General features: G+C 41.1%; 2 protein-coding genes across 3 annotated transcripts in view; one reads left to right on the forward strand and one right to left on the reverse strand.

Annotated features, from left to right (window-relative positions):
• The window catches only part of cldn19 (claudin 19), a 324743-nt gene that overhangs the window by 214530 nt on the left and 82276 nt on the right, over nucleotides 1-27937 (reverse strand). The gene's annotated exons all lie outside the window — the stretch shown is intronic.
• Nucleotides 1-27937, forward strand: part of epha8 (eph receptor A8) — a 120440-nt gene that overhangs the window by 87803 nt on the left and 4700 nt on the right. The window contains exons 7-16 of one of the 2 annotated variants that reach the window (XM_084023810.1): nucleotides 3057-3212; nucleotides 3396-3809; nucleotides 12982-13106; nucleotides 16755-16917; nucleotides 19298-19430; nucleotides 20995-21062; nucleotides 21357-21482; nucleotides 22011-22196; nucleotides 23071-23132; nucleotides 23865-24074. In XM_084023810.1, coding sequence (XP_083879936.1) covers nucleotides 3057-3212; nucleotides 3396-3809; nucleotides 12982-13106; nucleotides 16755-16917; nucleotides 19298-19430; nucleotides 20995-21062; nucleotides 21357-21482; nucleotides 22011-22196; nucleotides 23071-23132; nucleotides 23865-24074 — 1643 coding nt within the window. The remainder of the gene's footprint in view (nucleotides 1-3056; nucleotides 3213-3395; nucleotides 3810-12981; nucleotides 13107-16754; nucleotides 16918-19297; nucleotides 19431-20994; nucleotides 21063-21356; nucleotides 21483-22010; nucleotides 22197-23070; nucleotides 23133-23864; nucleotides 24075-27937) is intronic. The other variant, XM_084023811.1, reaches the window with a different exon arrangement.

Here is a 27937-nt window from a genome sequence, read left to right on the forward strand (position 1 = left end):
CTGATTAGTTTCACCTGTCCCCCATTAACCCTGCAGTCACCTGACCTCCCTCCTGCTCACCTGTTCTCACTCCCTCAATTAGTCATTCTCTAAAAATACCAGCCTGGTCCCTTTCTTTGTTGTTGGTTGGTTTTGCTGCATGCTTTCCTGTTGCCTTCCTGCTATTAACTTTGCCTTTGGGACTCTAAAGCCCTGTTCACACAGGACTAGCATTAACTGGGGACCTTTCTTTCGTTATTAGGATCTCCATTAGGGCTAGCATTTTCTATTCTTCCTGGGGTCCACATACATACAGTCAGACCCACTTATACTTAGATAAATCCACATGAACACAACAAACGGCTCCTTATTATACTAACAGCATCAAGTACAGGAGGGAAACAAAATTGCCATAATTTTAACAAACATAAAGCCAAATCCAATTCTAACTTCCCTCAAGAATTCATAGCAAACATAATTGTTGCGTATCCATGTGGGTAACATGAAAAGTGATTCTGGATTAACATAAAATCTTGTCTAAATAACCTTAATCTATTCGACCTGCACTTCCACACTTTAATTACAAGATAATATGGTAATAGAATACATCCATTTCTACTTTCACCCAGTTACATTGTATTTCTTACACCATAAATCCCAGGTTGAACATACACAAATTAAATCAAAGTTATTGAAATGTTTGGAGGTACTGTCATAAAAAAACTTTTTGTTTTTATGTCTTATTATGTTTAAATGAATTCCACCTGACCACAGTGGGTTCTTTGTTTCGGACATAACCCATCTCAGGTCATTGGTGTGTTTTAATATTCGTATGCTTGTGGTGGCTTCTAGTTGTGTCACACATCCAGTGAAGCTGTGACAGGGATGTTGACCACCGGAAGGAAGCAACAAAAAAGGTGTTAAAATATTTGGGATGTTTTTGTTTTTTTAATAATTAAGGATCCTGCTCAGAGATTCAGCAGGCGTAGAAATCTTCTCTATGTTGACCGGTACTAACTCATCTTGATGCAAAAGAAAACAAATATCAAACAATAACAATATTTCACTCCCACTATTATGATTTTTTTTCTTGCCTCAGTTTGCACAGGAGCTAAATCTATTTTTGTTTCTTTCCCCACAGTATCAAACAACAAAGACGTGTACTGAAACCTGAAAAGAAATGCATGTTTGCTGTGTTTATTATAATTTTGGAGGGAGGCACACAATTGTTTTTATCTATCCACGTTGTTTTTCTCTCCTTTCTATATTTTACTTCTATTTCAATATTGAAGTCTGTCAAAACTTAATTATGAACAAGTAGTGCCATGCCTGTTGAAAACATGTCTATTTAGAATGGGCCGGATGCTTGGCAACTGGTGTTGCTGCTCACCGCTTCCTGGAGAAGCCCTCATACAAACAACTTCACACTGAAAGCCTTTTAATACTGAAATTCACCTGATAGCTGTGTTGTAACTCAAGTCATGACTACTCATAATGCTGGTGAAAGACACTCAGGAAAAAATCACTAGGGGCTGACCAGGGACCTCCAACTAAAAGGGCCTCTAAAAGCTTTAGATTTGTGTGAATCATATTGAATTGCTGTATGTTACTATTCCAATTGATTTCAGTCTTACACATGAGTGAACTACACTCTGGTTTCATTCTGTTTGCGGTTGGCTATCGGCTCGTTTTGACTCCAGGGAAGTGAAGAAAAGTCTTGTTGTAGTGAAGAAAAGTCTTGTTGTAGACTTTGTACTGTTGTAGAGTCTGGTTGTAGAGAAGAAGAGTCTGGTTGGAGAGAAGAAGTTGAACGACGTGTTGTGTCAACAGTCCAATTAATTTACATGGACGCTGAAAGGCAGTGCTCGTGGTTCTTCCGAATCCCGCTTGAACCCGGCGTCCGACTGCAGAGCCCTGAAGCTCCGCGCCGGCTGCTGACGAAGGCGTTGTTAGCTCTTTTTAAATTCATACTTTATTAATATTGAACATGTTGTGTGACTAAATTGGTGCCTCTGGCTGGACACTCCAATAAACACAAGTGTCGGTCTTTGCAGGTGGATCTTACAAGGATAATGTGAACCTTGACACACTCTACGGTCACAATGAACAATTTGGTGAAAATTAATAAAGTAGCTGCAACAAACTCCTCCTATCAAATGAAAGACTATTGTGCAGGTTATCATTAAAAATTGAATCACATTTGCAGAACCAGGGTGTATGTGTTTTTTAGCACAACCATGGTGAGCGTTTACATGTGCACTTTGGGACGGTTTTCCTTCTTATTGAAATAAAAATGTGCCAGTGACTAATCCAGAATAGTTATAATTTCACTCGTTGGTTATCCAATGTCATGGTTCTTTCAGCACCTTTTGAAGTCTATAAGCACTTAAAATGGCCCTGTGTAAACTAAACAAGGGAAAGGTTAGGAAAACACTGCATCTGTAAACTAACACTCAGCATTCTGGGGGAAACATAAATTACCCTGCGAGGAAGTGCAAACACAAGCACGGCGGCGTCTTCCGCCGCCGCTGCTTCCTGCGTGTATGCGAGATTAACCCCTGCCCCATTTACCATAGCAGAAGCCTATTAACCGCCTGGAAAGAGAATATATTTATCAGAGCCCTCTCCATTATTAATCAGCCCGGAGTTAAAAGTGAATATGTATCAGAGGAGCTGAATAAGGTTGAAACACGGTCTGGATTCTGAGGGTCCCACTGGGAGTATCAACAGTGCAGAGCCTTTTCAGCCCAAATCAGAGCAGAGAGAAGTATGACTTTCATCTCCCTTGCTCCGTGGTCTCCACGGTTACGAGGCCTGTAATTATACATAGATTTGGAGGAGGGTAAGGGGGGGTTTATGTCCTAAAATGAATGTTCAGGAGGAGATGACACAGTTTTGAAGAAGTTGAAGCAGCGTTGAGATGCACAGCTTCCTATAGGAGTGTGATTCATGCCTTTCTGGCAGCACTCTCTCTCATTTTTATCATAGTCTGAGTGATTATGGGAGCAGTGAGCCTTTCCCTGCAAGCTCTGTATTTACTCTATTTATTCTCTCCCTCTCCCTCTCTCTCTCTGCAGCCTGTGAGGTGGGTTTCTACAAGCCGGTGGCGGGCGATGGCCCATGTGGTAAATGTCCTCAGCACAGCCACTCGGAGACCAGAGCTGCCCTCTCCTGCCCCTGTGACTCCAACTACTATCGAGCGACGGACGACCCACCGGCAGCTCCATGCTCCCGTAAGCATAAACACACAGTACACAAGGTCGCTCAATCCCACAGGCAGAACGTCTCAGATTCTGGAAGACATATGCCCACGCCCACAACAAACAACAGCAGTAATTCCAATTCCCCAAAATATAATCAACATTTTTAGACAGAACCTGTGAATGGACCTGAACGGCCATCTTTCCTTTCTCCAGGCCCTCCATCTGCTCCAGTAAATGTCATCTCCTCGGTCAATGGGACGTCCGTGAATTTAGAGTGGGATCGCCCTCTGGATACTGGAGGTCGCAGCGATCTGAAGTACAGCGTGTTGTGTCAGAAATGCTCTGGGGAAGGCGGCCCCTGTGAGGACTGTGCATCCTTCCCGGGAGGCACCAGTGGAGGGAAGGCAGGGGCGAGCATCGGGGTCGGAGGGATGGTGGAGCGCTTGGGCACTGCAGCGCTTCGGTTCATTCCCCGCCAGACGGGGCTGACGGAGCCATGGGTGACGGTGCTCAACCTGGTGGCTCACACCAACTACTCCTTCCGTCTCCTGGCTATGAACGCAGTGACGCACCTGAGCAACGAGCCATCCACTTATGCATTGGTCAACATCACAACGAACCAGGCAGGTAGGGTTCGGAACGATAACGTGCAATTTCTCACTGTGAAGGCTTTGGTGCATGCCACATATAGGCCTTATGGAAGTTAATAACCTATAACTTAACATGCAGAGGCCAGAAACACGACGTATCTGCTGGATGTGTAAATCATCAACTCTTTGTTAATAAGTGTGTTCACAACATGTTACAAAAAAGTTATTGCATTTTGTAACATCCGGGTGGCACAACCAGTGCTGCCAGTAGGATGCTATTCCATAGTACAAATAACAACCGCCTGCCCCCTTCGAAGCTACAGCATCTTACATTTTAGTTCCCATGTGTGAGAGAGATAACACATGACACTGCACTACATTCCAAAGACCAGCTGACAGGCCTAAAAAACAGAAACATCCAGCTAAATCATTGGCTACTATATAACCAAAAGTGCTACATTATGGGAAATATCTACTTTGTTGTACTTTGGACATTTTTTGTAACCCATAAGACAAATGTATTTATTTATATTGTAATATTCTGCCTAGTATTACCTTTTGTTACTTAGCGGTGGATGGGATTCTTTGTGAATCAGCACCAGAAGATTTAAGATGTGAAGGCAATCACGCCTGAAGCTAATCTAAACATGTAGTTTGCTCTTTCATTCTTTTCTTTTTTTTTTTAAATGTAATTTATCAATAAAATAGTGTATATTCAAGCAGCCTGGTGTGTGCTGGCATCTTCATCTTATTGGATTACTGTAGTTTAGCCCCATTGTGCACGGGGTAGGCTATGGTGGGACTGATGCTTTGGAGGCGCTTCTCCCTCTTCACAATATGCAACAGCAACATTAATTCAGCACCCTCTGTCAATGGACAGCGACAAGTAGCGAACAGAGTGCCGTCCTAATCAGTGAATGTGTCGCTTTCCATTGACAGGGTGCTTAATTAATGTTGCTGTTGCATATTGAGATCACATAGCTTTGTCTTGACCTATAGTTGATGTATTGTCTTAAATTGATGAGTTTCACATTGTTTTTACTGATTAGGCGGGCACTCATTCCACTCTTTGTTGCTGTCCATTGACACAATTAATGTTGCTGTTGCATATTGGCTACATCATTTAGCTATATAATTTAGGTGGCTGTTGGATTGCAGGCCTGTTGGCTGGTCTGTAAAATACATCAAAGCTTTATTTATAACGTTACCATTTAAATTATGCTCAAACCTGGTACCTGGTATTTCAGCAATGCAATTAAAGATCAGGCTAGACTTATTATAAGTATGACACTATTTTAATAATCAGATTCCAGTGGTGGGTGCAAAGGATTGTACTTGAGTCATCCAAACATTTCCAATAACTTTAGAGCATTGTAAAGCCAAAACATTATTAAATTCGCAACATGATTTTCTTGAATTAAACATTTTGCTTCAATCCATATTTGTTGACATTTAGCCTTTCAAAAACTACGTCTCCACTGCCAGGCTGTGAGGCTGTGCATTTAGACAGCATTGAGCATTTTTCTGACTCGCATTAACATTTCCAATAACACTAAAATGTTAAAAAACAACCCAACGAAATTCAAAAAAATGTATTCAAGGTGCGTACAAGATTGTGGCACTTCTTCATAATCATATAATGTTCTCAGTTGTGAGCTATTATATTATAAAGAAAGCTCAAACGAATGCTGTGCATCCCAAAGTTTGTTCTCCACCAGATTGTTCAGCATTGCACCCCCCCCCCCCCCCCCCCCCCCCCCCCCCAGCCCTCTGTCTTCTGATACAGGGAGCATCACACAGCAGGCTTGTTTGATGGTACGATGCAGAGAGAGAACAGGACCGGCAGCCGACCTGTCTAGAGAGTCAGCAGGTTGTGAGCTGATCTGTTGCCGGTCTAGTTCACCGCTCCAATCTGTCCACCTCCTACTGCGAGTGGAGCCCTTCCATTAATTTAACGATACTCACGTTCAGAAGTCATTACGTGTCAACATAAAAGAGTCATTATCAGGGCCACTTAATCCCTTCATTTCTGTCCCAGAACAGCATTTGACTACTAAACAGCAGATAAGAATGACAACGTCCCGTCGTGATGTGTATCTGAAGCCTGTTGCCTTTGATGATGAATGAAGTGTCTCTGACACGTTCTGGTTGGTAAAACACAATAGAAATGCATGTTTGGTGTTATGGGGAGGTGCAGTTTATGGGTCGTTGTTTCCCTTGGAGGAAAAACACGTTTTACACAGCTGCTGAATCTATTTTAGTTTGACTTGAGTATCGGTGTTTTTTTTGCACATCAACAGACATGTTGGAAACGCATTGAAAACACGTCACTCAGCTCCAAAAACTCAGAAAAACTGTGAATAACTTAAAACCTATTTACTTATTTCTTACGTTAAGTGACTCCCTCAGGACTGTGCTTTATGCTCCAGGGTTTCCACTGGTAAGATTATTTTACAGTAAAATTGTTTTAAGACCATTAAGAAAGCAATTTATACGACGGCTTAGTAGGGCCACTGTCGGAAAAAAAAAAAAAAATTGACCCGAGATCGGTGGGCAATATTCTGAGATTAAAAGTCACAAATTTGCTAGTTTTAAAATGGCAAATTTGCGACTTTAAAACTAGCAAATTTGCGAGTTTTAAAGTGACAAATTTGCTAGTTTATTACGATGCTAACAACCGGCATTTATGCTAGCTAACTTCCCATGAATGTAGCTTTTATCTTTCTAATTAATCCATCCCGTGTGTCAATGCTTTGCTAAGGTCCTTAGGGTGATGGCTCTTGATGGTTAGTGTTGGTTAATTTTATATGGGCCAAATTGTCATGTGTGTTTGTTGATCGGGTGGTTTGGCTAAGCTAGTGGTCATAGAGGAAGTAATCACGTAGCTTGACCCGGATGTTTGCCGTTGCTATGACAACAAGTGAAAACTACTGCTAGCTTAGGCAAACTACCTGCTCAATAAACACAAATAAGATGACAATTTGGCCCATATAAAATTAACCAACAATAACCATCAACAGCCATTACCTTAAGGGCCTTAGCAAAGCGTCACACGTTGGGATGAATTAATTAGAAAGATAAAAGCGACATTCGGAAGCGAAGTTAGCTAGCATAAATGCAGGTTGTTAGCATCGTAATAAACTAGCAAATTTGCCACTTTAAAACTCGCAAATTTGCTAGTTTTAAAGTCGCACCTCTCTCGGCTCCGTTTTTTTTTTTTTTTTTCGACAGTGGCCCTAATACGCCGTCGTAAATTTAAGATGTATTACTGGTAAAACAAATTGTAAAAAGGATGTGAAAGGAAATTGGAGTGAATGAACATTCAACTGAACATAGAACACATTACTGTGTGTACACAACAGTAATGTGTGTAGACCAGAACATTAATCTGAGCTCTTCTCCCTTGGTGACAATCTCCTCCTCTATGTTTTTGAGCTCAGTTAACTTTTCCTTGCAGACCCTCCTCAGAGCATTTGCCTTTGTTTTGAGCTGGGCCCCCCGACTAACCTCAGCCTCTTGCAAACCTGTCTGGCCAGACTTTCAGAAACCTCTTGGAAGGTTTTCCTTTTCTTTTTTAGTTCCTCCCCTGTAGCCTTTTCTCCTGGCCCTGTGCATCAGACTCCTTCTTCCTTCTCTCCTGATTGACATGGACAAGGTACCTGGCCACAGAAGTCAGGAGTTCTTTTGTGAGGAGAAGCTTGGTAACCCCCGTGTAGGGGGACACAAGCCTGTCTGTCCTCCTACAAGCCTGTCTGTCCTCCTGCATGTTGCAAGTCTATGTCCTTGATCCAAGAAAAGCCTCCACAGAAACCTATTCATGGGACAAAATTAACAGCTTCTGGCAAAAAGCCCAAAGCTTCGGATAGGGCTCGTAGAGGAGACCACACAAGAAGATGTCCAGGCCCATTTGTATCAGCAGGGAGGAACTCTGCCCTCGCAGGGCAATCATTATATCTTATGACCAACTTGCAATGTTATAATGATGCAGGAGGGAAGAGAAAATGACAAAAGTAATCCACCCTCAAATATGATCCAACAAACAAAATGCACACAACAAATTGGAGAAAAGTCGTAGAGAAAAAAAGTACCAGAAAAAGTATCACAATTAAGCATGAATTACTGAACAACAACACACTGCCTGTGGTTGCAGTACGTTGCTCAAAATTTCAAAATATTCCTGAGAGTAAACGGACCTCGTCCTGTTGTTCAAAGCTTGTTGCCGAACTATTCCTACCAGCAGGAAGATCTCCTGCCAGCTGTTTGTGGTGCAGAAATGTCTTACAAGACGTTTCATGGGTCTCTGAACATGACAGAAAGGTCCGGATACGCCATCTGCCTAACCGTTGGATATTTGAGGGGGCTGCACTTTTCTGACAATGTTTGACAGTCCCTGCATGCAATCCCTTCCAGACTCAAGGACTCTGAAGTCCCACTGAAGAACACTTTGCTGTTCTGGACATGGGGGATACGCCATAGAACATACAATAAAAGGATATTTGTTGCTTGCACCCTGACCATAATTTATACATTCACCTTTCTAAATTAGGCGACAACATTACCTTGAGGACTGACTCCACAACCAAGCCAATGTCAAGAGCCAGTTCTTCGTATTAGCTACATCTAGTTTGGTTAACTGCAGTGTAGTGATGTCCTGGAGGACGTCTCTCTTGACAGGGTCTAAGTAGTTGTTTGATCAAAAGACAATCCCAAAAGTAAATGCAAGTCTGTATCCACATTTATTATAAAGTAACATTATCATAATTCTAATACACAAACAAAGGTTGAAGGTTTTACCTATTTATTAACACGCTGTACGCATCAATAAGGCCTAATCAGTAGTGACAAGAGTTCTGTAATGATAATGTGCACCCATATAAATCATTACCTTGATCAACTCGGCAAAGTCTTTTCCAGAGGAAAGACATCACTGGCTCCTCTGTTACCCCTTTTCCACCAACGCGAACCTAGTTCAAGAGCCGGGCCGGTGCCGTGCTGGTTCGCAGTTGGTTCAACTTGCGAACCGTTCGAGAACCTGTTTGCGTTTCCACCGGCTAGAGAGCCCAGAGAACCACGTCATTACGTCACTGTATACGTCTGAGGTTTCCCCGCAGCGCTAATTTCAAGCATAGCAGACATGTCTCTTCAGAAAAAGTGTTTATTTTGGGAAATAATACAATAACAATAAAATACACAAAATACTAAAATCACAACATTTTTTAAAGTGTAGAACAGTGTGTGATCAATAGATAGATAGATAGTTGGATGTTTGTTCATCTGCAGGTTGGACCTCCGTTCAGTATCGCCGATGCCCGACAGCTCTACAAACACAAACCAGAGAACAGCGGTTTAATCACAAACGTGTCCACGACGCTGCAAACACAGATGTTAAGTCACGTTGGTAGTTGGTAACGTTTAGTTAACGGCAGTCAGAAAGTGGCATGCTAATGTTGTTGTTAGCAATATCACGCTAGCTGGCTAGCTAGCCGGTCAGCTTACATTACCCGAGGAAGCAAAGCCACTAGTTGCTGCTGTTACGAACGTAATCACTAGCTTGGTAAACTAAACAGAAATGTGTCGTCGGTTTGCAACGAGGTGAAACATTTTAAAAGTGAAACTTACCGGGAACAGTAACGTTTCCCCCGTTGCCTCGAGCGTTAACCCCGCCCCCAGCCCCTAACGTAAGCCGGGCCCTGTTCCAGCCCAGCAAAGAGTTGGGGCCGCTCGGGAACCAGTTTTCCAGGCCGAGAGCCGGCTCTTTGTCTGTGGAAACAGGAAGAACTGGTTCGCGATTGGGCACCGGCTCCGAACCGGCCCTCAAAATGCCTCGGTGGAAAAGGGGTATGTGTGATACTTCTTCAAAGGAGGGATTGAAGGTCCTGGCGACAGTCCTGTACAACTGCAGCTTGGCCGAGTTTCAGGGTTGCTTCTGTCGAGGGATTTTCTCCCAGGGTTTAGAAGTTTTTTTTTTCACAATATCCACATACTGGTGAAGTGATAGCCAACCAATAAAGGATTGATGGTGAGTTTGGTGACAGCACTGTTGTCCTTCCTGCTGGTTTGCTGTGGAACAGCGTGTGCATGGCTTTCAAAGGTTTGTCCAGCTGACAAATGGAGAAGCCACTTTTTATTATTTATTATATATTATTTCATTTTTATTGGTGGAGTCCACAGCTCTCTGCAGCTGAGCAACCTCCATACTGTCCTGTTGAAAAAAACTTCAAATTCACATTGGGCCCATCCATTGAGATGGACAACAGGCTCTAGATGTCAATACTGACCGAACCTTAACTGTTTGTATTAGTGACTCTTCGGGGGGAGTTCGTTTTGTTATAGCATAAACAATACAGTTGTTCCCCCCCCCCCCCCCCCCCCCCAAACACATTGAAAAGCAAGGCTAAAGTTGATGCAATTCTATAAAAGTAACTTTACTTCATAACCCAATCAATTTAAATATTTAGATGAAATGGGGAAAATTACTTTTCAACCCTTTCAGAACAGATCCCTGCATATTGTGCATTTGTAGAATATATGCAATTCCTTTGTATTTTTATATCAGATCCCAATCCTCTTTTCTTCCTGTAAAACAATAGGGGACGTGTGCTAGTACCAAACGATTTCAACCAGTGATATGACATCCATCCATCCATCCATCCATCCATCCATCCATCAATCTTCAACTTTTAGTGGTAATGGAGGTTTCGTGTGTAGCATTACAGTGCACAATTTTGTAGCAGTCCAATCAAATGCGAAGGCTTTGATTTAAATCCCACTGGTAACTGTTCATCGCTGAAATATTCCATTTCATTGGGACTTTAAGACCTGTCAAACATGCATTTTACGCCCCAAAAAATTCAGATTACTGGATTTTAGTTTTTTAAGGACCTGCGAAAACCCTGTGCCAAGGGAGCCTGGCCACGCTTATTTCACACACTTGGCAGGGCACACTTGACATGCAAGCAACTACTAATCATTGACTTGTGGAGGTAGGGAGATAAAAAAAGAAATGCTCTGTATGTTTTTCTCTGTGTGAGAAAAATGGTCATGTGGCATGAGATTGTGTGGAAAGGGTCAATTGCGGGAGTTAAAGCAGGCAGCCCTGGGTGTATATAGTAAAGAATGTGTTCACTTTGCTGGGAATCCAAGATGGCTCAAGTTGATATCATGTAGATGTCCTGAGCTAAAATCTGACCTTGAATCACTGTAAATTATCCAAAAGGAGAGAAATGGCACTGAAACACATTTTAGAAGATAAGAGAGAAACGTCGCCCGTGGCCATGTTGATAGCTCGGTGGAGTTTGAATTCAGTCATGGCCCTTCATCACTCATCTCTCTTCTCTTGCTGTCTCACTCTTACTGTCAAATTCAAAAGTGCCAAAATAACAATCTTTGGAGGAAATGTGCTGCCTCAACAACATTTTCTGCCGATAATCAAAAAGTGCTTGTGGCACATACACTTTGTTTCTATAAGGACCAGAATGAGTAACTGCCACTGTCAGCAAACAGTCCTGATGTCCAACTCTGACACTTCTGTGTTCCATACTGACTCTATAAACACAAAGAAACACCAACTATCTGCATTATGTCTAATGTTGCTGTAATCACAAGCCACCCATCCTGTGTGTTTGATTGGCTGGCACTTATTGTTACCTGCACTGAGGTTTTACATTTTTCAACTTTTAAAAGTAGAAAAAAGTTAGTATTTTTCTAGAGCAACTTCTGTCACTCCTGCAGCCAGTCCCTCATGTACCTTGATGTAGAAGAGTTCCCAGCAGGTAGAATACACTGGAATACAGCCAATAAATGAAAGGATTGATTAATAGTTTGGGTTGGTCCATGGGGTTTTAGTGTTGAAAGAGCAAATTTGTGTTGATTTTTGGTCAAGGACTCCCCAATGTGGCCTGCCATCAAAGGCTGTACCGCCCATAGTGACGGACTCACACAGACTTTGCAATAGACCTCAGAGTTGGATAGAAAAGGATGGAGTTCAGTGCGACCGGTGAATAAAATTGAACACGTCGGACAGACGAGAGACTGATGTGGTCAGCATCCTGCAGCAGGTAAACCGCACAAAACTCTAAACTGGAACTTAGTTCCATCTGTGACCTCGGCATTTCGTTCATTGCTCTGTAATTTGGCCACATATAGTTCACATTTAGTGAAGTAGACCACACAGATCTTCAAATTTATTTTCATGATCTCATAGACATCGTTTGTCTGTCAAGATCATGAAATGTTTGCCTCGGCTGAAAGCAAGTTTTTAATTATTTTCGGCTGTCTTCCTTCGTTAGAACATATTTGTTAAATCCATTGATGGAGTCGTGAAAGTGGCTGGGGAGCTCCCTCGAGATATTAGAGTGCAATGTTTTTTAGACAGTTGTGGGATCATAACGATACCTTTGACATTAAAGGTTAATTTGTGATTTCACCTTATTTTCAGACTATTGTAGTACATTTAATTTTCAAACCTCATTTTTAGGGTGCAACAAGGTACACATATGACAGCATTTATTTCCTGAGGAAAATATCAGTATTAACAATTTGTTTACTTTTAACCATCAAGGACATCTTCTGGCTTTGCAAAGTATGACTCCGATGCTTTAACAGCAAACTCAAAAGTAGCAGGATGTCATTGTAGTGTTGGGGGTAGCAGCATCACAAGCAGGGGCAATAATTAATTAACATAACATGCTGTTCCAATGTACCTTTGATATTTCTATTCTTAAAGTCAATCACTAGAATGCAGTAAAAAGTCCAAAATCCTCCTGATGTTGTGAGGTCTCAAGGTTGGCAGGTATATGTGGTGTATAACTGTGTCTCTACACACTGGAAAGGTGTGTTTGTATCCCCATTCCTACCTAATATTAAGTATAGTGGTGGCAAATAATTTCTAACTGCCTGGACAAACAATGCTGTCCTGCTGTTTGAGGCTAGAGATAATAACAATGAGTTGCCATTTACAGTAGTTTCCAGGACTCTTTGGGACTGAAAACAGATGTCATTTATATCTGTCCAAATGATCTGAATTCAGAGATTTTAGAAAGATTGCACCGACTGAACACTGTACAATAAATGACTTATCATCCTGCTTGAAGGTATTTAAAGAAATGCAGCAGTTCCAGTGTAAACATGACTTACATGTAGGGTAATCTCCTTATATGTGGCGGCCATCGAGGAGCCACACCTTGAACTGACATCTGTTTCCTTTGCAGCCCCGTCCGAAGTGTTAGCGATCCGCCAGGAGAACGCCAGCCAGAACAGCGTGACTCTGATGTGGCACGAACCCGACCGGCCCAACGGAGTCATCCTGGAGTACGACATCAAATACCATGAGAAGGTAGTCGACTCAGCGGCTACATGCATACAACTCCAGAGCTGCACTGAAAAAGCACAAAAACCCAAACGTACTCATTTGTTTTAGGATTGTGTCAACATATTTATCTTATTTAAAAAAAACAACAACAACAACTAACATGAAACTATTGAGGCAGCTTATGAGAGGGGGAGAAAGTGACATACCTGGAGAACATAAGCCAGTGTCTTCAAAGGGCTGCAACTGAACTGAGCCAAGATATTGTGAATGCAGAGGAGTGGTTGGATAGACTCTGGATAACTTAATCCCAGGAAAAAGATCCTGCTGGCGGCTCAGCTAATTGAAAGGAAATGGGGGTCAAGAGAGGGAGAGCAAGAAGGAGGATGAGATGGCGTAGATTCCAACTTAGCGAAAGTGACAGTGACAGCAAGCGGCTGGCGGGTGCATAAGCCTTGCGGTGAGCTAATTGCTGCGAGTGTGTGTGTGTGTGTGTGTGTGTGATGATAGGAATCAGCTAATTGCAGAGGGAGCAGCCAGGGAACAGGCAGTCTCATAGCCAAACAAGCAGGATGGTGTGGGGAGTGATGGAGGATTAGCTCATCTCTTTGCGCTGGTGTCTTAATCTGGCCTCGCTCAGGGGGCGAGACGCCTGTGGGGGATTTCAAGTGGACAAGTCAGCACTGTGCTGTCTTAGGGTTCCTATACAACGGTAGGAGACAACAATGAGTCACAGCGAGGGTGGCGGCTGCTGCAGCAGCGGCAGCAGCAACACGCTAGCAGGGGATGATAATGAAGACAAAAAAATGCTCTTATTTCTGCACCGAGCACTTTTTCATAATTAGGCTCTCATCCTTTCTAAGGACACATGAATGATTCACTTATTCTGCTGTTTGCATGCACCTTGCGCCTCTAATTATTGTTGAACTCATTTTTACCTCCACACTTTATGAAGTATCTCTGAATTAAGTTGGCAGAAAACCAAAATGAGGCGAGAATAGCAATGATGATGACTATGATAATGATGCATTTTATTGTTAATCAAGGCTTCCAAAGAAAGAATGTGTTCCTCCAAAACAATAATCCTGTTTTAATGACTATATACATGAATAAAATTGCATGGCAGAAAAAAATCAGCTTGGGAAATTACATTTACATTAGAACATACACTCAAAATGCCTGTCATTTTCCAATAGATGTCCGAGGTAATTACCTGCCAATTACATTTGACTGGCAGACGAGGTTGTATCCATTTATGTAACGTCATATAGGATAGGGAAGATAAGTTAAGTGTATTAGTAAAGTTTTAATGAATGGCAGATCCATTCATCTACTCTCCTTCCACCATGTTTCAAGATATTGATGTATTTTTTAAAAACTCCTGAGACTCGTGATATTAGTTTAAAGCATTCCAGGTTATATCACTGTTTTAATTGGTGGTGACCAAGGCTACATTAAAGTACCATGGGCCTCGCGGCGACCACTTCTTCAAGGCCCTCCCCTGCTCCCGCAAACACCATTACAACTCAATTATTGCTCCGTCCAATAAACATCAGCCGCACTTACTTTAAATACAATAATGCCTCAATCCTCACTGCAGTTAATGTTAATGACTGTTGTGCCACTGAATAAAAGTCATATAATCATTATAAGCCCACTGTGAAACATACATATACGATCCAGACATTGCGTCAGTCAAATGTAGCCTCCAGGACGGCACACTGTGGGCTGATATTAGTGTTCCTTTAACCCTGCCTCCCAGCTTCTCTGTCTCGGGCTCAGTCACATGAATGAAGGGAGGATAATAACTCTGGATTCAACTATTTCTGAATTTAACAGGAGCTGAATAAAATAAGGTATATTCAATTGTTGATTTAACAAATAAAAACGACCTGCAAATTTATGGAGCTAGAACAGTCTCATAATTCATAAATGCACACAGAAATTCATAAATGCACAAAAAAGATTTACAAATGTATTTGGGGATTTGTATATACATGTGACTCAAAACACAAATACATTTTCAATGCACACACAAATATTTTTCATTTCATATGTAAGTAAAACATATTCACATATAAAAAACAAGATTCATAAACATATTTCCAATGCACACACAAATCTAAAAAAAAATCACAAATACATGAATGTTAAAGTATTTGCAATCTTCATCAAATACGCATTTGGGGCTTGTTACATTCATATATGAACTGTTGGACCTGTATTTACAAAGTGCTTTTAATTTGTAAACCTCCCTGCATTTGTGTGTGAAACTTTTGAGACTCCCCTGACGTGACTCTGATCCACAAATGCGTTTTTTCTAAGAGGAGGTTGTCTGTAGCCAATCAGATGTCTCCCTCCTTTACAGCCAATCACGTGAGTGCGTTGCGTTGGAGGGATATGGGTGCTAGAGCCAGAATCGACCTTATTTCTGGAGATAATTTCCCTTCTTCCTGTGCTCCCTGTCTTTATGCTGTATAGATTAGGTGTACAGTTATATAAATATCTATTTTTCTTTTATAAAGAAGCATTTTATGGAAGTAATTTATTCCCTCATTCTGGGGAAGATGAACCGGTGCGGGCGGAGTTGTGTTTTAGACTTTTGGGGGAGACACTCACGTGATTGGCTGTAAAGGAGGGAGACATCTGATTGGCTACAGACAACCTCCTCTTAGAAAAAACGCATTTGTGGATCAGAGTCACGTCAGGGGAGTCTCAAAAGTTTCACACACAAAAGCAGGGAGGTTTACAAATTAAAAGCACTTTGTAAATACAGGTCCAACAGTTCATATATGAATGTAACAAGCCCCAAATGCATATTTGATGAAGATTGCAAATACTTTAACATTCATGTATTTGTGATTTTTTTTTTAGATTTGTGTGTGCATTGGAAATATGTTTATGAATCTTGTTTTTTATATGTGAATATGTTTTACTTACATATGAAATGAAACATATTTGTGTGTGCATTGAAAATGTATTTGTGTTTTGAGTCACATGTATATACAAATCCCCAAATACATTTGTAAATCTTTTTTGTGCATTTATGAATTTCTGTGTGCATTTATGAATTATGAGACTGTTCTAGCTCCATACAAATTTACAGTCTTTGGACAAAGAAACCTTTTTCTTTCTTTTCTTTGACATCCTGTGATTGATCCGGAAGTTGTAACTTAATGGTTTGCTCATCACTCGTTTTTTTTTCCAAGGAAGTTGAACTAAAGGGAGTAAAACTTGGTGCATTGAAGCTTTACTATCTACAAAAAAAGACAATTTAACTATCCTGCAAACATCTACCCAAATATGCTGCCAAAGATTAAATCTTTTTTTCTTGATTGTTGATTTAAGGAATAATGAAATCACTGTCCCTGCATAAAATAGATGGAAATGTTTGTGCATTTAGGCACACACATTTTGTTATTTATTTTAACAATTAGAGGGGTTGTGTTCAGTTTATTGAGGCCCTCATGAATGTAACAGTGCAACTACTGCAATCAATTTGAATAATATTTAGGAAATATAAATATGTGTTCTTCCCCTGACAGAAAAATATTCAATTTTAATCTGTAATGTGTTAATATGAAGCAGCAGGATTTATGATTTCACATTGACCTCATAATCTGACCAACATGCAATTTTCCCCCAAACCTATAAATGTGGCTCTTTGTGTTCCAGGATAATGAAGTACAGAGTTACTCCACTCTGAAGTCTAGAAACACCAGCGCCCGAGTGTCGGGGCTGAAGCCGGGGACCAAGTACATCTTCCAGGTCCGAGCCAGAACGTCAGCAGGCTGCGGACGCTTCAGCCAGAATGTGGAGATCCAGACTGGGAAAGCAGGTGTGCTGGTCTATAAAATCCAGAGAAACAGAAATAGATTGCATCATTGAATTGTTGCTGCCTGCCCTGAGCCACAGGGAGCCTTTGACGGTTGTATGTTGTTTAATAAGCTGGGAAAAAGTCCAGAAAGAAAACAGTTTGTTGTGTAAAAAGACTTGGCACTGAAAGCCAGGCTAGACTGCACAGCATGGTCCAGGGTTAACGTGTCAGCGAGGCCGATAGCTGCCTCAGTCCATCCCTCTGTTCTATTGATCTGTGCTTTGTCAGCAAAACCGCAGTCTATCCCAGCTACTAACAGCTGTACACAGCGCTGGGGCGGGTAGAAGTCTCCATGAGTCTGTTCACCTGAGGCTCGTACACTGAATACAGAAAGTTGGGATTTTCTAAAAAAAAAAACACAACAATCTGTTATTAGAACATTTTTCTTTCCTAATAGGGGATTTGGCAGATCACCCGCAGAGCAGACTCTAGGTCTGCAAAGCTCAACCTCCTGCCTGGTTGGAGTCCCAGTGCTGTTGCATTGACTAATAGTCTCCCTTCATTCTGCTGTTCACTGGACCCAGACTCTCGGTCCTCTTGACTGGAAAAAAAGAGGACTGCACACACCCCACTACCCTACACGCTGAGTAATCAATAAGTCCTAAAGTTTATGAAAACCAGACTGACGAGCCTTTTTCGTGTAGTTGGGGTGAAACCACATCAACCTGCGGTCACCTGATAATGACATTAGCCCTGTGAATGAAGTGGTTCTTGGAATGTTGATGGTTGGTCTGTCAATCTGTCTGTCTGTCCACATATCTCTTGAAACGATTGTCATGACATGTCGTACAGATGTTCATGGTCCTCAAATGTTAAAAGCTACTGATTTTGGTGATCTTTGACCTTTACTCTAGCACCACCAGCAGCCTAAACTTTTCACTTCTCCAGTGAACTATATCAACATCTATATCTAAGATAAGCATTACTATGATTACTGCCTTTTGATGGGCAGAGTGTCGTCACAAGTTGCTAAAGGCTGTGTTTACTGTAGATGAGCATTTTGAATGGCAAAAAAGCTGTCAGTGAAGCAGCTTATCTGCCAACGCGCATGCGCAAAAATGACTTGTTTGAATTGTTCAGCGGGAAACTGTCAGTGGTTCATTCATTGTGTAGCCTGGTCAAAATGGCTGAAAATATTAATTATATTCAGGCTTTGCGTTCAGTGCCGTTTTCGCGGAGACCTTTTGAGGAAAAGAAAGCTATAATTTCAAGTGGACGGCCTACTCCTGAAGGAAATATCACAAAGACTGCAAAGAATTTCGTCCGTCACTTTCAAGCTAGCACGTATAAGAAACATAAATGGCTAGCTAGCCGACCCCCCTCCCGTCAAACGATCCGGTCTGACAGCGACATATTGCCTGTTCATTCATGAAAACCATCTCGAAACACTCTCAGTCAAACAAGGTGGGGAATGAGAAATCTGCGGCGCTACTAGCCTAGTTCGTTTTAAAAACACACCGGCAGCAGCGCCTACTGATCTGAGACATGTCACGTGAGTTACTGTAAATGATGTGCGGAAAACCAGCTGTGGTCTGTGATTGAGGTGCAGACGGGTGAGTTTGGAGCTGACAAGAGGATCGCGCTGACGACCGCTTCGTTACATTTTTCTCATTGAAAAACTGGCATGTAGATGATGTTCTCCATAAAAAAAATAAGTGAAATACTGTAATAACAATTCGGTTTTAGTAATCAACCGCTTATAGTGATCAAATGTACTCTGGACCAACGTGATCACTACAAGCTGTTTCCACTAACCATATTATATTTTTTATTAAAAAATATAATGCCCCCCCACGGGCGCGCATGGTATTGACACTTCAGCATGACCACAGTAAAAGGTCACCGCTCGCCACTGATATATATATATATATTAACTGCAGTTATAAGAACTGTAAATAATGTATAAAACTATTAATAAAATTGAATTAAATTAAATTGATGATTAACACCTTGCCCATTAAATGTAGTGTGTAATGCTTGTAATGAAGCAAGTAAATAAATGTATCCTCGGTGAAACCTTGTCTGGCATTAGAAACCTCGCTGAAAAATATACAAAAAACATTGAATGACCCTTCACTGGCTTCCCACCCACGAACAGTGCCGGTTGGGTAATGTATGATGTCTAGCCACCCTGGATGTTCTGCTTCCAGGAGCTCAACCAGGCTTCTGCAGTGCTGGGCTACATGGGCACGACCACATGCGCACAGGGATACATTATTATTATGAACTTTATGTAGTCTTATTACTTCCTTAAATAGTCAGTTTACCGGTATATGTCATTTGAAAGTTTCATTATCTGCACTTTCCCTTCAGCTAACGGTGCATATTTGTGTGTTTTCAGCTCCTCTGCGCTACAACACCATGACCATCATCTGGATCTGCATGGCCCTGGTGACCGGCCTGGTCACCTTTCTGGCCGTCATCATCTGCAGGAAACGGCAAGGCTACACTTTACCACACTACCCATCGCTGCTGTGTGTGGAACACTTTCTTACACTACTCTATCGTATCTCTCTTTGTGTGATGTTGCTTGTGATCAAAGCCCAGTACTGTATTTCTAACTGCTTGTGAGTGAGTTTGTAATCTGAGTGGCAGGGATCTCATGTAAGCCTGTGTTTGAGAGGTTAACACACCTTTGGTCTCACTTGTCATGTGGAAATGTTAAAAATGTTGGGGAGCGGAAATAATCTGCATGCTTTTCAGTCGGTTATAAGGACTATGAGTTGAGAGGACTTTTGAAAGCAAATGCTTTAACTTCTCTCATCTCTTCAACCCTCCATGTCTTCTCACTATCTGGTTAAACTAATTTTCTAACTCATAATTGCCACCTCGTAGTGTATTTACCATAATTTCCCCTCATCCCTTTTTGATGTTTTCAACTTACATCTCTCTAGTACTACATTGAATAATTAATTTCATTGCACTTAATTAACTCGTACTTCAATGCATATTAAATTTTAGATTTTCATTCTGGTTGGGGGGGGGGGGTGGTGGAGACATATGTCTGAGGATTTAAATATGTTATCCAGGCAAAATCATCTTGCCGTGACTGCAAAGCCCAATTTATTTAATGCTGCTAAGCTGGAGGATATATTTAGAATTTAAAATGCTCTTTTACTTACTCAATATTAAACTGATATACATATATATGTATATACAGACTCCTTCTGACAGAAACCACTGGGGACAGTTTTACCGTTAACACAGGAAGTAAACCGGAATTGTAATGGAGAAAGCTGACTGTAGAATTAATGGTTCTACTTTAATGGTTCTGCTATACTGACGTAATTACATTTCAATCTCTATGAATGAAATTCGGTGCCATGCCATTGTTCTGATGGCCCATTGCTCTGAAGATACAAACCCTCCCTTCAACAAACAGAAGCACATGGCTAATTATTACGCAGAATTACATCATTGGACCTTCCCAGGTGCAATATGTTTTTCTTACATAAGGTGTTAGCAGTCTGCCAGATTAGCCGTGGAACGACAGACGGACCCAGAGACGGGGAGGTCTGTGGCCAAAAGTGATCAGAAACAAGCACTAAATCGTTTTAAGCCACTCCTATATAAGGAAAGGCCTTCCTTAGATATGTTGATTGAGCCTTCTTAGCTTGAATAGTGATGTCATTCATTTTAACTTAAAAACGTGGAAGCATAATCATAGAAACAGGACTATTAGTATACAAGGGACGTCATGATGGAAACAATTAAGAGGATTGGTTCCACCTTGTTGCCGGTGGAAACCTAATTAACAGGGAGAACAGGTTGACTGGGTGTTCCTCATAAATAACTAAGCACCACTAAGTGATGAATAGCTCTGTTGAAGTTAATAATTAATTGTGTACAATTATTGATTTATTAATTATGAGCCATTGTTGGAGTTTGATAGGACAAATGTTTTGCTGTTGTCCTGTATTCATCCCATTCATCCCACTGTATGTTTATGTGTGTGCATGTGTGTGTGTGCGTGTGTGTGTCTGTGTTTGTCCTTTGTGTGTGTGTGTGTGTGTGGGTGTGTGTGTGTGTTTTGTATAGACACTGTGGCTACAGCAAAGCCTTCCAGGACTCTGATGAGGAGAAGATGCATTACCAGAACGGCCACGGTATGTTTGGCTCATCCCTAAATTATAACCAATATGTGCATGTATTGATGTGATTGGATGTAATAAAAGTTCATTCTCCGAGCAAACAATTTCCATCACGCGATGACTGATTACAGGAGCACACGGCCTCATTTCCTGCATGCTGTTCATTCTCTCTCTCCCTGCTTCTTCTCTGTTAGCCATTTCTTCTCTTTCATCAAGTTTCCCCTCCACACACACCGGTGACAGGGGCTCAGATGTGATGTTGCTCTCATTCTCCGATATGTGACCAAATGCTAATGTTGTTTATCTTAGTGTCATTCCCCGACGCAAGGTTCTATATCGACCCGCACACATACGAGGACCCCTGCCAGGCCGTCCACGAGTTTGCCCGAGAAATTGAAGCTTCCAGGATCAAAATAGAGAAAATCATTGGTTCAGGTAAAAACCACAAACTTGTGTGCACTCGCCCACACACACACACACACACACACGCACACACACAGAGTGAGAATCTTTGGCTGGGCTAACTTAAAATCATTGGCCAATGTAAAGGCTGTGGTGTGCAGCAGAGAGGAGGATGGCAGAGCGGAATCAGAGCGTTGCGTGGGGCTGTCAATCAAAGCTCCTCAGACAGCCAAGGAATACTAACACTGTGTCAGCTCCACAATACACTCTGCTGGATATAACCCCTGCAGACATAAAGGGAAATATTAAGGATAGAATCGAGGAGGACAAATAACAAGCAATCACACTTTAAGTCCTCATGAGCTGCAGATAAGAATTAATGAGAAGGAGGCTGATGGATGTTTAGATTACTTCCAGGCCACATATATGTGACTGCCTGAGAGGATTTGTTTCTCTTATCTAATGCAGCAAATTAACTTAAAACACGTTTACCATTATTGCTTATATTTCCCAGTGGGGGAAGATAACATTTATTTATTTATTTTGTATTCTTGTGTAAAGGGGAGTTTGGGGAGGTATGTTATGGACGCATGAGACTCCCAGGGAAAAGAGACATCCCAGTGGCCCTGAAGACCCTGAAGGCAGGATACACAGAGAAGCAGAAGAGGGACTTCCTGGCCGAGGCGTCCATCATGGCCCAATTCGACCACCCCAACGTCATACGCCTGGAGGGAGTGGTAACCCAGAGTACGCTACTGCTAGAACAATATTCAAGTGTATATATACATGTAATAGTTGTAGTTAAAATCTAAATATTTTACATGTTGTAGATTGGAGATATGCGGTTTATCCCATTCCCAACCCGTCACATATGGTAGCTTGGTCTAGATTCCTTGGTGTCACTTTTCAATGGACTGGGCCCTACCTGGCAAACTATGACCCTCCACTATTCACTAGTCGCAATTGAAACCAGTGGTTAACAATGTCGAATTAAATAAAATTACTTTGTTAGGTTTAAAACCTCCAATGCCGAGGAATGAAGGCAACCCAGGTGCCTGCAGTTCTTCAAATGGCCACTAGAAGCTGGCTCCAAAAGTGAATCAATTCCTGTAGACCCCCATAATGAAATCCCAAAATTTCCAGCAGAAAGAAACAAAAAACAGCTTTGATCTATGACTTTGTTCATATTTTGTCCATATTTTATATAGTCTATTGTAACAAGTATGTTTGTTATGTAAATTACATTACATAGCCGCTTAAGTACACACTTAACATAAATAACTTGACGTTGACTTTGGGTTTCACACGGGGACAGGAACACAGGTCTTCTGGGTGAAAGTCATGTGTTTGTTTAACTATCTATCCTCCTCACTACGTGGACTTTGCTGCTCTTTATCACCTGACTTCCAAAGAAGTTGCTCTGAGCATCTAATAATGCCACAGGTGTGTTAATATTGGAGTTAGTTGAGTCCATCTCATACAGATGCTAAAGGTTGCCTTGTGCATCGACATCAGACGGCAGGCGTTGTGACAAAGTGTCGGTATTTGACGACCTGGGATTGTTGAGACCGTTCTGGTTCAGTTAGGAAGGAGTACTGAAGGATCCTGTTTGTTCCCTCAGGTAAACCGGCGATGATCATCACAGAGTACATGGAGAACGGCTCTCTGGACTCCTTCCTCAGGGTTGGTATTGAAGCTTTTGGTCATGCAGTAAAGGCTCCTGTTTGCTCTTAATTTAGTCGTTGTGTTAAATAATTTCTCTGTTGCCTGTTAATGAATACGTGATTATATTTTCCTTCTCTTTTAAGCAATGAATGCTGCTTATTGGTTAGTGAAAACAATGTATCACCATGTTGAAAAGTTCTTTGCAACATTTAAAAAGATTTGAGTCAAGCTGAGTGAATGAGTTTACAATGGGTTTCTAGAGGGTTTTATGGATTGTCTCAACGCACCAAGGAGAATGTAATTTTTCATGTGAAAATGTAAAAACGTCCTAACAGGACAAGACCAAAACTCCATTTTCACAGGAGAGGCACATCACTTCACATCACTTCCTATTCATCAGATCATTGTTACCAAGAGAAAGGCATCAGTGGTTTAGAGCAGCAAATGTGAAAGTTTTTTTTTTTTTTTACAATCTATAAATTGATTTAACATAGTGTTACATCGACAATGTCAAACAGCTGGGGTATTTGCTTATATGAAAATACCATGGATTATAACCAAAAAGCAAATCCCTGTCATGCTTTCTTCTCTGATCTTTACTCTCTTCTCTATCTTGATTAAAATCTCTTCTGTTATCACTCTCCTCATCTACTCTGCTGCTATACCATCATGTGTTTTTTTTTATCTGCCATTAAAACCTACCTCCCCCTACTTCCCGATCTTTCTCTTTTCTCTTTCTTTTTCCTCCAGAGACACGATGGCCAGTTCACCATCATCCAGCTGGTGGGGTTGCTGCGTGGCATCGCGGCCGGTATGACCTACCTGTCTGACCTGGGATACATCCACAGAGACCTGGCTGCCCGCAACATCTTGGTCAACAGCAACCTGGTGTGTAAGGTGTCTGACTTCGGCCTGTCCCGTGTGCTGGAGGATGACCCCGACGCTGCATACACCACCAGTGTGAGTTTCCACATTGAGGCAAGCATTAATGCAGCGCACACACACATTCAGACAAACACACCATTCTTAGAAATGCACACTGTCACGCAGCGGCGATCCCATGTAACAGGACTGAAAAGACAACTTGTATGTATATATAAATATGCACAAAGTATATTATATGTCAACATCACAGTTGACGCCTCCTGTTAAACTTGCAAATATAAGCAGCAGAGGAGTTAATGGTGTATGGTAGAGATAGGATGAGGAGCTCAGACATCCGGAGGGAGTTTCCGAGTATGCCGCTTCTCCTTCACGTGGTTCAGGGCATCTGATCAGGATGCCTCCTGGGTGTCCCCATTTTTAGGTTTTCCGGGCATTTCCAAATGGTAAGAGGGTAAACCCAGAAAACACTGGAGGGATTGCATATCTCATCTGACCTGGGAACACCTCTGGATCCCACAGGAAGTGCTGGAAAACGTGGATAGGTGGATGGTGCTTTTCGACTGGTAGAAACTCATAATAGGTAACATACGTAGCTTAACATCTCAATCTGCTGACAAAGGTTCATAAAGTGGACTTTTAACAACGTATTGAATACTCAAAAATGCTTCACATGCATTTATTGTGAATCAAATGCAGAAAGTCATGAGTAACAACAGTAGCTTTACTACGTCAAGCCCAAACCAAAATAATGATATCATTATGATGTCATCAGTACGGAAGTCACGAGAGGATCCATTTTCTGTGTGATGAATGTTTTCTTTTTAAGACTTCAGAACATTTGAAATGTATCTGTGCACTCTAAACACAAGATTGTGTGTTAGCAAGTTATGTAAATCAAAAAGTCACCTAGAAAAATGATTTAATCCCATTTCAAACATGGGGTAGTGGTGCATTTCAGCCTCTTGTGGCCAAAATGAATATTAAAACAATAAACAAATCACTCAAACCTTTTAGTTACGTAGAAAAATCATACTAGTAATTGTTTTTAACCTGGCAAATGGCAGATACAAATAATTTAAAGCAGTTAATTATCCTGACAAAAAGTATTTTCACCTGTTCCTAATCCTAGTCATAATTACGCAAGTGAAAACAATTTAGATCAAATTTAGAAAATGTATCACAAGTTTCTCTTTTGCCTGTCGTCTGTACATCAGGGATGTTTACTGAGACAAAGTTCCTCCAGAAAACATTAATCAACTGTGTAGTGCTCCTTATGATATGTGAATTAAATGTGTCACATTTTGAACATTAGATCCTGCAAATCTTTTGAGATCATGTCAATTAAGTGCAGCACTGAAAGATAACAGGACTCTTCTTTAAGCTAACAGTGCTCACATAAAATCAGACCACGAATCATCTAGAAAAACACAGAATAGATAATGACTATATAAAAGTAATGCAAATACAATCAAAGTCCCATGAAAGCATCTTTGTAAGTGCTCCAGTAGAGAGCAGTCCAGCATTAAACCTGTAGCCTGGTGAGCACAAATGTATAAAGTCTTAACTCACGAAGAAAAAAGGCCGAGCTCCTTCCAGAGACTGATACTATCAGCTCATAGTGCACAGATGGAAATCAGCATTTGACACATTTGTCTGTTACAGTCTGTTAACGCACAGCAATCAGATTACGGGAAGCAAGGTGATTACATGCGGCATCACTCAGACACAATCTGAAGGGGAAAAGGATTGTTAATGATGATATTACAGACACTATAGAATCATTATAGCACATATTCAACTCATGTTTGACTATGGCTGAATATTAATACAGTTCACATTAATGTCTGGAAATCAGTAAAGTGGATAAAGCGGCTTACTCTGTGGAATTTGGCAGCAAAGTCACTTTGAAGAACCTGTAAGTATTTAGATCAGGAGTGAAGGTAACAGAATACAGTCATGTTGCTGATTTTTAAGGTTTAGCAGGACATCAAGTGTCTATAATGGGCAATGTCTTTGGACTAACCTTCAAATGTTTAAAATAACCCACAGGGAACGCTTTGTTTATTGAAGAAGTGATTTATCCATTCGTCAACCTAATTAAGTGTCACTTTTATATCAAGAGGAGTGGAAGTAGTTCACATACTTGCTCACATTTGCAAGTCTATTCTTGTCCTGGCTCTGTTTAGTGGCTTAACCACCGTGTCTTTTTATGTATTCATGTACATGTATGCAGTGGTGACAAGTACTCTAGCCAGAGTACGGATATTAGCAAGTATTTTACTAATCTCCACTTCATGCTACTTCCTACTTCAATGTTAGTATACATTTCAGAGGATAATGGTGCACGTTTATTTACATGACTTACATAAATAAAACATCTTGTAATCCGATGCATTGTTATTGATTAAAATACTCAACAGTATAGATAAAATGAGCTGTAACATTTTAAGGCTGTTTACACAGTAAAGGCAGAGTAGGACATTTAGAAAACCCACAGAGACTTTGAACGCATCGCAGAACTGAAAAAGTTTGTTCAGACCTCTGTTCAAAGCCGCTCCCCCAGAACGCCGCAACGAGTGCTCGAGAATCGAAAGTGGGCACACTCAGGAAGCACTGACAGACAGGCAGGCCTCTCTGCATGACTACTTTTGCTTTTGTTATTTTAACAACATTCTACTGATAATCCGTCTGTACCTTTGCTTGTATTGGTGTATGTTTAGACTGAGGTATTAGCCGACCACTTTGACTTAAATCTTGTGCATCACTCTGGACATTTTGGCTTCTTAATTTTCGATAATTTGGCTGCATGCATGTGGCATGCATTTTGGCAAGGGTTTGAGTTTTTTCTTTATAGGTGCTATTGACAACATTGATAACATCCAGCTACTAGATGTTGCACTCTCACTCCCCCCTTCCATTACATTCACGTCACAACACAGCTGTTGCTTGAAGCGCATGCGCCCTCAAAGGGTTGCCAGTGTTCGTGTTAGCTTAAAGCTAGCTTTAAAGATATATTACCGGTCAAGAAGAAAAGTAGCCACCTTGGCCTGGCTTTTCAGTCCTTGAAACTCCTTCAGCTGAGTCCGACGATCAAACACTGAACCAACATTCACTCTGGTCTTGCTCCTCCTTTTGTCACTTAGCACTTGGGACTGGTATCGAAATGCCGCCCGCTTACCGTTCCACAATAACTGGCAACCCCAAAGACTCTTGACACCTGACTACGTAGAGATACCATGTGATACCAACGTCGTTATTCTATTGGCTCACAAGCCTTGCTAGAAGCCGCAGCCACATGTCACACATCTACACAGAGGCAAAGAAAACATTCATTTTGGACCTGTCAATATTTTTTTTAAATGATTCATTCACAATCAAAAACGTTTTTTTCACAAGAAGTGATACTTTTGAATCTGCACATTTCTAAAAGCTCTGTGGATGTATTCTTTTTTTAAATTATTGGTTTATATAAAAATGTTATCAATATGACCTTTTATTTGTGAAATTCAACCTTACTACCTGTTATGCTTTTCTAATAAACTGTGTAGCAGAAATTCAGACCTATATAAACAAAAATGCCTCCAATGTCTCGAAATTGTAGTTTTTAGTATTTTCCACCAGCTTTAGAATGCATGCTGTGTTCAAGGTTGCCACTAGGGGCATTGCTGCTGTGTTATGGAGCACTGTGTGTTTTTATGCTATTCATCAAAACTAATAGCATTTAGTGTCCATAAATGGTAATGTTAACAAGTGATTAAAGGGTTAACATTCTGAAAATGAATTAATATTTGGTAGTGATGATCAAGACTGAAGTTTAAAGGATTTAACTCAATCAAAGTAAAGTATCAAGAAAATAATATTAATATATAATTTGATGGCAGTCTTTTGATATGTTAATCCTTTTTAGGATATCAAAGCTACTTTTAAATGGAAGCTTA

Source organism: Eutrigla gurnardus, assembly GCF_963514095.1.
Source record: "Eutrigla gurnardus genome assembly, chromosome: 2".
Lineage (NCBI taxonomy): Eukaryota > Metazoa > Chordata > Actinopteri > Perciformes > Triglidae > Eutrigla > Eutrigla gurnardus.